Source organism: Apteryx mantelli, chromosome 1 (assembly GCF_036417845.1).
Source record: "Apteryx mantelli isolate bAptMan1 chromosome 1, bAptMan1.hap1, whole genome shotgun sequence".
NCBI classification, from domain to species: Eukaryota; Metazoa; Chordata; class Aves; order Apterygiformes; family Apterygidae; genus Apteryx; species Apteryx mantelli.
The window spans coordinates 147414468-147428057 of NC_089978.1; the positions used below are offsets into that span (position 1 = coordinate 147414468).

The following is a 13590-nucleotide window of genomic DNA, read 5'->3' on the forward strand; positions in this document are numbered from 1 at the left end:
GACTACAGTATAGTGTAAACATAACTTTTATATGCACTGGGAAACCAAAACATTTGTGTGACTCGCTTTATTGCAACATTTACTTTATTGCAGTGGTCTGAAACTGAACCCGCAACATCTCTGAGGTATGCCTATATTAGTAGAGTGCTCTGGTAAGCACCTAATTCAAGCACTTTAAATATAAAGACAATTAATGAAGTCTGACTTTCAAATAAGCATGTCATAATACTCTATACAAAAAAAAAAGTTCCTCTGAGAAGGGGGGCACGACATCTTTAATATGCATCCAGTATACACATTTAACTATTACAACATATATAAAAAGCAAGAAATTTTATACAGAAATTTATTGTGCAAAGAATGATTTTCATGCTAATTTACAATGAAATAATTGGATTTAACAAATAATCATGCCATTGCTTAATTTCAGCACTAAGCAGAGTATTTACATTCAAGTTTACATATTTGTTCAAGTTCCATATATGATGCTGTCAGAATTAAGTAAGAATGCATCTTCAAATCAAATGTTAGCATTTTTGTGTTAACTATCAATGTCTTTCAGAGATTTGCTGGAAATGAAAACTTGTCCTTCCTTGCAGTACCCTCATTTCCCAGTTACAGTATAGGAAAAGAAAAACAACTTCCAGAAATGAACATCACAAACATACTTTAGCCCCTATTAGCCAGGCTTTTCCAACTTGCTAAATAGAAAGGAAGCTGGATTACATCTTTGTATAAGTGACTTACAGAGAACCTTGTTTATGTCACCCTTGCAAGAGGATTGTGCCCTAAGAAAAGAAAATCAGCCTCAAGACAATTTTCGCAGAATCTTCCCCCCCCCCCAAAAAAAAAGAAAAAGGAAAAAAAAAATTATAAACACTGAAATGAATTTTTTTTTAATAATAGCACCTAACCCACATTAAAAAAAAAAAAGAAAAAACCAACTTACTTTCACCATATGGATTATTACAATACAGCATCATTGTCCAGCAACTTTAAAAAAATGCTTTAAAACAGAAAATATTCAGTAGTTCACAAACAGCTGAAAAACTTTTTTAGTTTGCAGAAATTCAAACTGTGATATTTTTGGTGCTTCTTCTTCTTCTCCTCCTCCAAACTCTATGATCTAAGACAAGTTCAGACTTCATTCCACTTTTTATTAACCTGTCCACAAATCTCTTGGTCTTTCAACAGTGGCTGCTAATACAGGCTTTTCAATTATCTTCCCTTTTTATTTTTTTATTTTAATGATTTCAAAATTAATTAATACAATAAGCAAACTCAGAGACTGTTCTGAATTATAGCTCATCCTGGTCCTGTAGAACAGTTTAAAAATGCAACAGCATTTTTATTTACTTTCATAGTTCCATTTGCTGTCTACTATTTTAATCTATACTTCCATATCAGTGTTTCATCTTCTGTTTGTATTTCAAAGGGGCCTGTAATAATAAAAGAAGAATCAGAGCATCCCTGTCAATACCCTGCCCTGATTATTACATAAAGTTGAAAGACAAAGTGCAGCGATTGTCTTTGATTTTGGTCATTAATGTTGTGGAGAGATACTGATTTTGAAGATGCAGACCTAAAATTCCCACATTTTAAACAATCTTTATATTTGCCAGAGACTATTCCACTTTTTCTGACTTCATGTTGTGACATCTCCTCCAGAATTTGTGGGTTGAGAAACAGCTGTAGAAGGCTGTACTGGTAACATTTCTAACTCAGATTCACGTACAAAGATGACTGCATCTCCACTTACGTTTATTAAACACTGGGCCTGAAACAAAAAAAGGACAAGATGCAGTTACCAAACATTAAATATTTTATTATATATTTTACAATGTTTATTTATAGTCGCTAGATATAGCTACATAGCTAGTAGAAAAGTGGACAGAGATCACAGATAGACATGCAAAGAGACTCTTGTAAGACCACCACAAATGAAATATCTGGGTATCTACACTTCCCTTCACTACTGCTTTGAAAACATTTTATATACCCAAAAGACAAGAATTAGTTGCCTGCCTTATTAATAACTTTTCTCCCTTTAGAGCCAAAATAGAGCATTTTATATAAGCAACTCCACATAAGGATGAAAATACTAACATCACAACATTAGGAGAGCTAAATAAATCAGCACTACCATTTCCTGTAATTTACTTCAGTTCAGTGAATTTAGTATTTTTACCCATTTAGGTATTTAAGATGTATATTGGCATTTTCATGTTAATACAGGGGTTAAAATGCTCTCCATTTCTTTAAACAAACATTATGAAGAGAGATCCAAAAGTGGTGTGCAGACCCAGCTCTACAGCTGTTTTATATATTTATATATATATAACATGTACTTGTATCATCCTAATCATAACAGCACTATTATTTCATATCACAGTTTACCTGATTTTTGTTTGGGTTCTCCATGAAAACACACTGCTTCATTATGTATGAGACAACTGCATTCCCCCCTAAAGCTGCCACATGAGCTCTCACCATTGCAAACACTTCAGCAATAAAAGCATGGAGAAAACCACTGACACCACCCTCCTAAAATGGAAGAAAATACACAATACAAAAATATGTTATGTAAGCATCACTACAAGATGCTGAATACCTTTTTTGCATTTTATCAGTTGAATATTCCAGTGAGTCCTAACAGAACATGTACAGAACTTAAACACTACTCTCCAAGGAATACAGAAACACTGTTTAATGGGTTACTGTTAAAAATCAGATCAATGGAACTTACTATGCGAATAAAAGAAAAACTAGGTTATTCATTTTTGACTGCTATTTGCAGTCATTATATTACATATACCCACCCATACTTTTCAGACATTCCTACACCTTTGCAGGAGCATACAGTATTCCAGTGACAATTGTTTAATGCTATTTTCTTTCATCAGGGAGGATATTGTCCATTTTTTTGAAAACCGGGAGGCAGGTACAGCATAATTTCTAGTGAATTGAGGATTAAAAGGGATTTAACTTCCAGGAAATGACTGGTAGAGACTGCCCATCACCTTTGGTCAGTGTGACTTCATATCTGCTAATGACTGTCATTAGTTTTCAACCTCCACTGTAAAGAAATGAACCTTTGAAATATAACAGAGCCCAACTCTCTGCTCTGTCCCTTGCCAAGCAAGCTATTAAGAGTTTTCACTCCATGAAGCCCAACAGAACTTCTAGCCATCATGCTTTGTTATTGTTTTGACTTGACTGTGCTTGTGGGGGATTTTTGCTTGTTTGGCTATGAACTGGATGATTCAAATTGGAGTGAAGGGCGGAGAAAGAAAACAATGAAGTAAAGTTTTTCACAGACTGTCCTTATGAAAGAACATGAGCAACCATTTGTGGGGAAAAAAAAACAGGAAGGACTGAAGAAAGAAACTGATGGAACAGAGCTCACTACTGGATCCAAAGATCTGTAAAATTTCAACATGAAATTGAAAGGCAAGACCAGTAGACTTCCCACTTATGTGTGCCACTGGAGCAAATGAGTCAAGCAGTTAGAAGAAGCAACATAACTATGCTAAACTTGAACAAGTACAGGCTGCCCTGATCACTACTGGAAAGAGTATAATCCACCCTGAACAGACAGATAAAGAGATTAGGAGCCAGAAAACCATATCTTGGATGAAGATTAACAAATAAAAGGGCAAATATAATTTCATCAATGCATAAAGCACAAATGAAGTCAACTGCAGCCAGAACCCAAAATGTCAATATGAGTTTATCACTCCATATGCAATGTAGATTTTGTCAAAGTGTTTGAACAGTTACAGAAACTGGTGAAAAAAATTCAGTAATGTTATAAATCCAACACAAAATTTAATAAAGATTACAGATATCCAAATGTGAACTACAGAACCTAAAAGCAATGGATAAATTAGACTTAAAAGTGCCATTAATTTTTGAAGCACAGTGTCTTATATATACTTGTACTTATGAAAGTGTTCACAGGGCCTCAAACTTCTGTAAATTACTATAACCGAAATTACTATACAAATGCTAATTATTTTTCTGTAGAATATGAAATAAATTGCTCAAGTTGGATATAATTACCACTGTGTTTTGACTTTGTTATGGCCTCAGGGCAATACTGTGCAACTAGTATTAAAACTGGCTTGTGACCTAGCCTATGTAGCTGAAATAGATTTAAACTAGCTGCCCTAGGTGCTGAAAATAGCACACTGACAGCATCACAGACATGGCACAGGCTTCCCAACTTCATGGAGGACCTGAATAAATACTTGAGCAACCTACATCTGCTGAGATCTATCAGAGTTACAAAATTCTCATATCAGCATTTAATTGGTATCTACAGAAACTGCAGTTAGAACAGTAACTACCATGTAACCATTTCCCAGGTTGTATCATATACCCTTTTGAAAATGTCATTTTCACAGATTGCTCACATTAAAAGAGGCCATAATTTGCAAGATCCAAACAAGAAGTTTGTCTGATAAAAGTTTCTACAGAGAGCTACTTAACCCATTTTTATGAAGGCTGATCATTTTTATTAAATCTGCTATGTAATTTTATCAATGTGCAATTAGCAGCACCAGCACACCAGCTTCAGCCCTGGCAAGCCAGACAAGAGGTGCATTCCATTTCTGTGAATAGAAACTGTGGCAGAAGGATGCAGCTACTTCCCAAAATGACAGGAAAATGGTAAGGAACATATCTCAGATTTCTGCATGCTCAGGGCAATATTTATTGTCCAGATCAGGACTGGAGTTCATCATTTGAGTATCACTAGCTACCTGCTGCTGAGAAGGCACAAAATGTCAAAAGCAGTTCTTTTAGGACAAAAGCAGCACAACAGTCCCCTACTCCTCATTCAGCACCTAGCCGCAAGTCATAAAGCCTCAATTCTCTTGTGCCATACCTCAATTCAAACCTTTGCAGATACTAGATTATGTATTTTGCTTTGTTTATTAACAAAAAGTGCCAATCTCTGACATGCTGCTCACCTCACGCAAAGAAGTGGTTTCTCGTATAAAAAACATGTTGATTATCCCAAGATATTTGGTTATTTTCGCCCCAGGTATAAAAGAAAGAGGTGTCATCTTAACAACTGAGACGGTGGAATTGGTGCATGATGGAACAGAACGGTGCCGTAAGTGTCCCTCAGCCAATGGACTTGCTTTATCAAGTGAAGCAGCTAAAAAAAGGTAGAAAAGAAAGAAAAGAAAGTAACTACCACATAAGATTAATTACTTTTTCTTAAAACACAACACCTCTTCTTTATGGTTTCCAAATAGCTTGGTGACAACATTCAGCTGCCTGTGATGCTCAGCCATACCATGTGAGAAAGGAAATTATCATGCAATGCATGCAAAAGGAGACAAAAAGCTGAAATGGAATTTATTTGGAAGAGTGGCATTCCTGCAAAAGAAAACACTGAGGCGAGTAGCTGTACATACAACAATCAGTTATAAGGTGAAGGTAAAGAAAAAAGTGCCAACATTTTGAAATACATATTCTGCTGGAGGAACAAATTATTATAAGGAGAGTGTGAAAGTTGTTGTGTTTCCCCAGTGCAGCATTTTCCATTAAAACAGATATTAATCTCTGCTAATTTAAGCAAGATAGTCAGACCTGTGGCCAAAGAACTGCTGAAGAATAACTCACCACTTGCTAATTTAGTGACCATTGCCTTGACTGTCACCTTGGTGATTGCCTCCTGTTTCTCACCAATAATTTTCCAAGATCATACATACACCTACATCCATGCAGTGTATGTTACATAATTAGTAGCCGTACACATTTATCAATAACTAATTTTTACTAAGTGAACAGTGAACAGAAATACTGTATTTTGCTCTTTATGATACTAAGCTCATAATCTCTATATTAGCTTACACAGACATTAAGAATGTCTGCAGTTTTCACACTCAGATATTCATTCTACATTTGATCTGCAATACTATTGCTGGGCAGAGAACTCCACTATTCACCACTGGGAAATCAGAGATATGTCTCAGATCATCATAACGTGGTAGAAACAGCCGCCTACTTGTCTTAATTGATCCGCGCCTTATGGTCTGAGCTTTCAGTTTAATGAGCTCTATCCAGCTGTTGCATCTGTCTGCAAAGGAACTGTAATCAATTGACGTTGCTGAAAACACAGACAGAAAAACAAAAGAAAAAACAAAGAAAAAAATATGGATGATGTCTCTTGCTCATCTCAATGCTCCTTCTGAGGAAGCAATTATCTGTGTCTGAGAGAGAATGAACATCCCTTTCCAGGTCTGTTTAAAGGAAAAGTTACAGTATGGGTTTGGACACTTGTCCAAAGCAGTGTACCGATTTCTGGTGATGTCACATCTGTGAACCAACTGCCTGACTGGGACTTCATCACTGAAAAAACACGCAAATACAGTCATTAACACCTTATGCTTTTCTTTTTTTTCAGTCTGATGTTAGGTATTAAATTCTGGTTTCTGTAAGTTTATTTATGCCTTGTTTAATTTTATTTTGCACTGCTATTCTTTTTTTTCATAAAGAGCTGCAGACCATGAATTAAACCTCCTAACCACTGTTATCAATAACTAACCTACACACCAAAAAAAAGTTTGGGGGATTAGGATAAGGGTCACAAGCTGAAACAACACCTCAGTTTTAAATGGGGAAGTATTTTCCTTAAAAAATGCCATCTTCCTTCCCCCAACCTCTCCCACCCCTAACCCTCAAATTATCATGACAATGAAAACTAGAGTTGTTTCTGCTATGGCTTTTTAGTTGCATGGGTGTTTGCATATCTTTAAAAAAAGATTTGAAAACACCATTTCTTCATTATCCTGAAGAAACAAAAGGAACACATGCTATCTTCAAATTAAGACAAGATATTAAAAGCAAAAAAGCTCTCTCTCAAGAAACTGATTTTCTGTCAGATAAAGTGATAACAATATTATCTGACAGAGAGATGCTTATTATTAACAAACCTGAATTTTGCAATTAAAAAAAAAAATCAAAATACCATGATATCAATAAGCCACATCAGAGCATGCATTCTCAGTTAACTAGTAAACACTTCCTGGATTAAGACACATCCAAAAAGAGTATACCAATATCCCAAGAATGCTCATTCTGTTCTGGCATATGGCTAAATTAGGTGAACTCACCTCTCTGTGTAGCAGGAATACCTGTGTGGGAACTCGCACCCTCCAGGACCTCTGATAAGACAAAACAAATTCCACTCAGGTAACATACAAGCACCATTAATTGTAGAGTTTAGTAGTATGTGGCAACAGTTTTCTTCTTACAAACAATTTTAAAGAGTAAAATATCAGAAAAAAATCTTCTGTGTATATTATGCTAAGTAATCTAACTTGGTAGCACATTATAAATTGGTATAAATTAACTTTATTAAATCTGTCTTGCAAATTAAAATGAGATCATTTGCTACTACAGAGTTTTGTAAAGCAGTTAAGATACCAATTAAAGTAGATTGGTTTAAAAAAATAGCTCTGACTGAAGAATATCTGTATAATTAAATACAGCTGTAAAAGTAGTAAGATACAAATAACAGAGCTCAAAAAACCTAATGTGTACTTTACATGATAAGTTTCAATGGGGCTGGGGAAAAAATACATCATTTATATACATATACATACATTATATGTATGTGTGTGTGTGCGTGTGTGTGCACGCCTGTGTGCCTGCACGCGCAACAGAGATTTTTCTTTTTAAACAGGAGCTAGGTGAGTAAGACTGTATGTTCCAGATGTCAAAAAAACTTCCAAGTTTATTTGAAATAATTAAACCACTGCCTGTTTTTTTTTTTTTAATCCTCCCATCCATTACCAAAAACAAAGATTTTCGGGATGTGGGGAAAAATTGAGTTTAATTATGATTTCCCTTTGAATACAAAGCAACAGATAAGCTCTCAGCTTAGCTGTTCCTGAAACAGGAAGAAAGAGCAAGACCAAAATCATAAATCAGGCTTCCAATTATCCTTCTTTTTATAAGTAGTACACTCCATCAAGTCTACACTGGTCTTGGCACACTTCCCAATTCTACATTCAAAAGCATACAAACAATCATATAGAGCCATCACTTCCAGTAGTACATTTACTGTCATCACCCCTGACAGTAGACAATGAAGGTTGCTAGAAATAATGGCCCTATGAAGACTGTTCTTCCCACTATTCTGGTAGTTTGCATGAGAGAGATGAATTTATGGTCTGTTACTACAGTGTGCAGTTACAGAAACTGGGTCTCAATCTGACTTTTGGCTTTTCACCTTTTAGTAACTCTTAAAATACTACTTTAATGTAAAAATAAATGTCAGCTATATTGTGCCATGAGTTACTATTTAACCTTACAATAATTACTTTTTCCATTTTCTAGCATGATAACAGATTAGACTTCCAAAATGATCAGAACTTAAGACTATTTGTCATGGTAAAAATTGAGAAGCAGTGAACATAAAAGATCCTACTTGCAATGATGGGGTGTAATGAAAACTGATGACTGGGAAACCACTTTTCCTATTTGTGTCTTGAAGATATGCAAATATGCTGAGTCTCTATGAAACACAGGACGGATTTTTCCCATCCAACTTTAGATGTCAACTCATTCTTGCTCCCTTTATGAGGGGAGACAGATTTTTAGGGCACAATACACCTGATCCTAAGATTAATGTTTCTTGTAGGATAAGCTGTACTGTGTCCTAGTAATATGCATTTTTCTCCATTGGCTATAACAGGAATCAAGACAACTAGATCAGAAGTAAATAAGCACTTTTGCTCACATCAATCCCACTCATAGTGAAATATTAACTTGTTAGTTCTCAGGTGTCTTCAGAAAGCTTGGTTTTATTACTAATTGCAATTAGAGCACCAGCAGCATCATTGCCTGGTTGCTCGAGTCTGAATACATGAGCATACCCTTAACTTACTGCAAGGCCTCTAAAATTGCTACAAGTTGAGAAAAGTCCTAACAATGATTTGCTGCTGGTGTATGCCTCCTTGCCTTTGAAGGTTCTAAGGCTATCTGCAAACATGAAAAATTAACACACTGCATTAATTTACTGAGAGATTTTTAAAAAAAAAAAAAGAAAGAAAAAAAACCCCTTTGACTTAATTTGTAGATACTGCTACTTAAAAAAAATTTGGATCATGTCATCCAGGCTTCAAATTGCAACAACAGTCTTTAACATACAATGGGAATCACTTCAAAACAAGAAGTTGAAGATTACTCCTCTCTTGAAACTTGCCATCAAGAGTAGGCAAAAAAAGTGAAGCCACCCATAATACTACTAGCTTCTTTCATTTCATGGTTAAAAACTTAAAATTTACTTTAAATATCATTTCTAGATATTGATAATACCAAATAATTTTCAAAATTCAACCCCAAACCTGCTCTGAATCAGTTAAAAAAAACTAGAGATAAAACTATTAACATTAGAATAACTGCTTATTCTTCATGCATTTGGAAGCCTGCTGTTTTCATTTTCTGGGAGATTTTGCTGAGTATATGCATGCTTTCAGTGAGAGCCACTGCTGAAGTTATTTCACTTGTTTGACATAAGCTAGGACAAAATGATGGATACACAGAAATGAGGCCATATCCTTGATGAAAAGGAAGTGGGGGAGTGGAGAAGCAGGGAAGCTCCCAGGAGAGAAATCTATCACATCAGTAGTTATATGGGCTTGACTCTACATTTCAGCACATTATTTATGCTTTTGAGAAAATGGTGACAAAAGTGAAACAATAGTGATTCTTAACAGTTAACCCTGGAGGAGTTTAATATTGTAAAGAAAAGCCACCTTCTGCCCCCAGCCCAAGGTGCTTTGCTTATCAGTCTACTTAAAAAAAAAAAAAAAAAAAAAAAAAGCAGACCCACCTTTAAGAAGTATGGCAAAGATATTTCACAGGCCTATTTTTAACACTGAAAAAGGGTCTTTAATCCAGTTTCTTTCATGATGTTTTAAGTCAATATTTTGTTAGAATTTCTTGTGAAAAAATACAAAGAAGGTTAAAATGAGGATATTTCACCAAATAAAAAGCAGTTTGTTTTTAAAACCTTGTTTTGCATTTCATCACCTCTGACAGCTGCAATACTAACATGGAGTTCCAACAAAATCAAGTGAGATACTGGATGTCAGAGCAGTCCATTTATTAAATTGTGAGATCAAGTAATTAAAAACAAAACAAAACAAAGACAAAAAAAGCCCCCCCAAAACACCAACAGTGACTCATAGAACTTGCTGCTAACATCAATTTGCAGTTTCCTTGCACTCCTTTCTCTGCTGAGAGATCTTCACCAGAACTTCCTTTCAAAATGATTCATGTTTTAACAGAAATATGTTAATTTTCTAACCAAAAACTATCAGTACCATGGAAAACATACTCTCTGAAGAAGTTGCAACCATTAACAACCCTCCAAACACTAAAAATCTTTACAGAATTATTATACTGCTTCAAACTCCACCGGCCAATTATTTGAAACTGACACTTAAAACATGTTAATTGTTCTTTTAACTATAGACAGAAGAAAGTAACAAGAATGAAAATCTTTACTCTGACTCTAGTCATCTATTTTGTTGGATGCTTCCATGCTTCCTATTAACTCTAGTATCTTCCAAGACATTTCCCATGGATTCATGTCCTTGAACTACACCAGTGCAATCCTTAACCATGTCTGAAGGATTTGCAACATCAGAATCCACCTTATCTATAGAATGTCTACTGCTCTCTGACTGTCACTGTATTTCACTAGATGGTTGACCTATGCTGTAGTTTCCTACTGATCTTTGCTATTAATTCAGCAGGCTCTTATTCACTCCTTGTTCCTTTCTCTGCCCCATCTCCCTCCCTTCTAGCTTTCTCATACATACTCAGGCCTTGACCTCTAGGATTAAAACTGTTTTTAATAGTTTACCTATTACAGTAAGTGGTTTTATTATACTTGCATCTGGTTTCACACATTTTCTGGTCAATCCTCTGTATAATTTGATATTAGCAGCAGAGCAAAAAACATTTTATGGCATGCAAGCTTACCCTAACATCAAAAACAATTATTTAACAGGCTATTGGGAGACATCCAATGCTTCTCAGCACACATCATATTTGTCTCTTACTCTATACTTATTTACACACACAAGAAGAGTTCTCTGATTACAGATGGCTTTATAAACATTTTTTTTTCCTTCCCTAAAAAGAGAGAAAAGCAAAGCTCACTAAGGTAAACTCAACTACAAACAGTCCATTTGGATGCACCACAGTTTGCCCCTCTACTTTCTGCTTATATTACAGTCATGTCAGAAACTAAGATGCCAACAATATGTTACAATTTTCTCCCTCTCTTCCTATCTATACCTGGAACATGCAAATAACATTCTACTGTTAAGTACCATCAAACTTAGTATGTTCCAAGATCATATTGCTTTGGCAGTACATAAGATTTTCTGATAGAAAAAGCAACCAAACATGATAGCTTCTCTCTGTTTACTTATTCAAAAGTTATCACATGCATCTCATCTATCGCAAGGGTTTTATGGACACTTTTAAAAATTGGAGAACTTGAACTCTCTCTCTACATTTGCAGCTTAATCATGTTTAAAGTCTTACTGAGCTGCACTTGAGCTCATGCTCATCAACAAATAATATCAATAATATAATACAAAAATCAAATACCAACAAATAATGATTTCCACAGTTGTAAGGACTGACAACTAGCCCAGTAAAAGCATCAATCTTAAGTCCGTTATAAACGATGAAACTTCTCCAGTTACACTGTAGTAATTGGAGAAGTATGTACAATAGTATATACTATACTATATATTAGTATATAGTATATATTATAGTGTGTGGATACACACACACACTATGGTGTATATATACACACACACACACTATACAGTAACAATAATATCAATAAACTGTATCAAATTCACAGTAGTAGTTTTATTTAATTATATATATCTCAGTACAACATACAAGTCTTATCTAAATGCTACAGTGCACGCATGTAATCTATTTTTAAGTTTTCTATTCCTTTGAAAGTGTTTTGAAAAGCCTTTTTGCAGTACAGAAGTAAGGAAGTAAAGCAAAATTTATCTTCCTCTTTTCATGTCCCTGCCTGTTGGCCACAGCTTTAACAGCTGTAGTAAACACAAAATCCCCCAACTTACATTCTCAATGCTTTACAGCAGTGTCTTAGGGAGTGCTAAAATCCTTTAACCCTTCCAGTCTTCCTCAGGGCCCTGACAACATGCAGGCATATGAGGAAGGAAAAGGAGATTCTAGAAGTTCTTCCCCAGGCTGCTACCAAAAAACCAAAACCTCATTCCACTGTTAGGTTTCCACTTCTCAAAAAAAAAAAAAAAAAAAAAAAAAAAAAGGAACAGGACAGGACCGCAAAACTTGTAATGCCACCAGATGTGAGCAAGGCTCCCTAAAAAAAGGCTCATTCTTCAGGCTCCTAACACACAAGCTCAGCTCACGTAATAACATGTATCATCTATAAAGTACTTGCGCTTCTCCACACCAGCATGTGGGTGCGATGCCCTTTCACAGCAGTATTGAACAAGATAAGCAAGTGCTTAAAAATGAAATCAGATACATGAAGTGCTGCCAAATGCAAAAATGAGAGCAGAAAAACAAACCAAAGAACTTAACAAACAAAAAATATTCAGTAAACTAACGGTCCTAAGAATCTTACATTTTGATTTATATTTACAACAGAGTCAAAAAAACCAAAACTGTTTAGATAAAAACATGACTTTCCCATCCCACTATTTTTTTCCCCCTTTCCTTAGTATGTGATTTTAAAATGAGATAATATATAAAAATTAAAAACAACTAAGTGAACATTAACCTTTCACATTTTTACTTCTGGGACGGTAAGAGCAGCTTGTTAACTAAAGCTCATTACAGTACAAGGTTGTGTACAAATATTTAAAAGATAATAATCTTACAGAAAATTAAGTAAAATAAGGAGATCAATAGATTAAACAAGCTGCTACATAACCGTAACTACATTGAAGTCTCAGTGTCTACTTGTAAAGAAATGACTGGTGAAATAATTACCCAGGCAAAAGCCTCCAGTGATGTACAATACAGCAAGAAACGTGAAGAAAACTGGGAAAAGTGATATATATGAACAGACTACCCTCTACTGGTCAGTACCTATTATACAAATAGCATAGTGAAAAGACATTAAAGGCTTTCTTATGCTGAAGACAAATGAGACTGACATTTTTACTGACAATTCTAAATAAAATACCTGAAGCCTACAAAGCACCTCTTGGTTTGAAGATTTTACAGAAGTGTACAGATTCTTCATTTTATACAGAACTAAGACTGAGCCAAATGTTAAAATAACATAACATTACCTTTGAAGACTAGCTTCTTGCTATTTAAGTGACAAAATACTTTACTACTTTCTCAACCATAACCAATAGGCTTGAAGAAGAAAACAAAAGCAGAAAGACTGCTATACAGGGGAATAACAATAGAATTTGCCATAATATGATAGCACATGTTCACTTTTTGCATACTAAATACCCAATCTCAATATTACAGCATAATTGTAGAGCACTGAATACTGGACTCCAGGACTTCAAAGCCAAGTACTCC

At 35.1% G+C, this 13590-nt stretch overlaps 1 protein-coding gene across 5 annotated transcripts in view; it reads right to left on the bottom strand.

Annotated features, from left to right (window-relative positions):
- Window positions 1–253: 253 nt before the first annotated feature.
- The window catches only part of C2CD5 (C2 calcium dependent domain containing 5), a 78312-nt gene continuing 64975 nt past the window's right edge, over window positions 254–13590 (bottom strand). For 4 of the 5 annotated variants that reach the window (XM_067306086.1, XM_067306101.1, XM_067306095.1 and 1 more), the window contains 6 exons: window positions 7128–7178; window positions 6310–6363; window positions 6020–6121; window positions 4974–5164; window positions 2398–2544; window positions 254–1777 (listed from right to left, as the gene is read on the bottom strand). In XM_067306086.1, coding sequence (XP_067162187.1) covers window positions 1646–1777; window positions 2398–2544; window positions 4974–5164; window positions 6020–6121; window positions 6310–6363; window positions 7128–7178 — 677 coding nt within the window. In that variant the 3' untranslated portion in view covers window positions 254–1645. The remainder of the gene's footprint in view (window positions 1778–2397; window positions 2545–4973; window positions 5165–6019; window positions 6122–6309; window positions 6364–7127; window positions 7179–13590) is intronic. The other variant, XM_067306116.1, reaches the window with a different exon arrangement.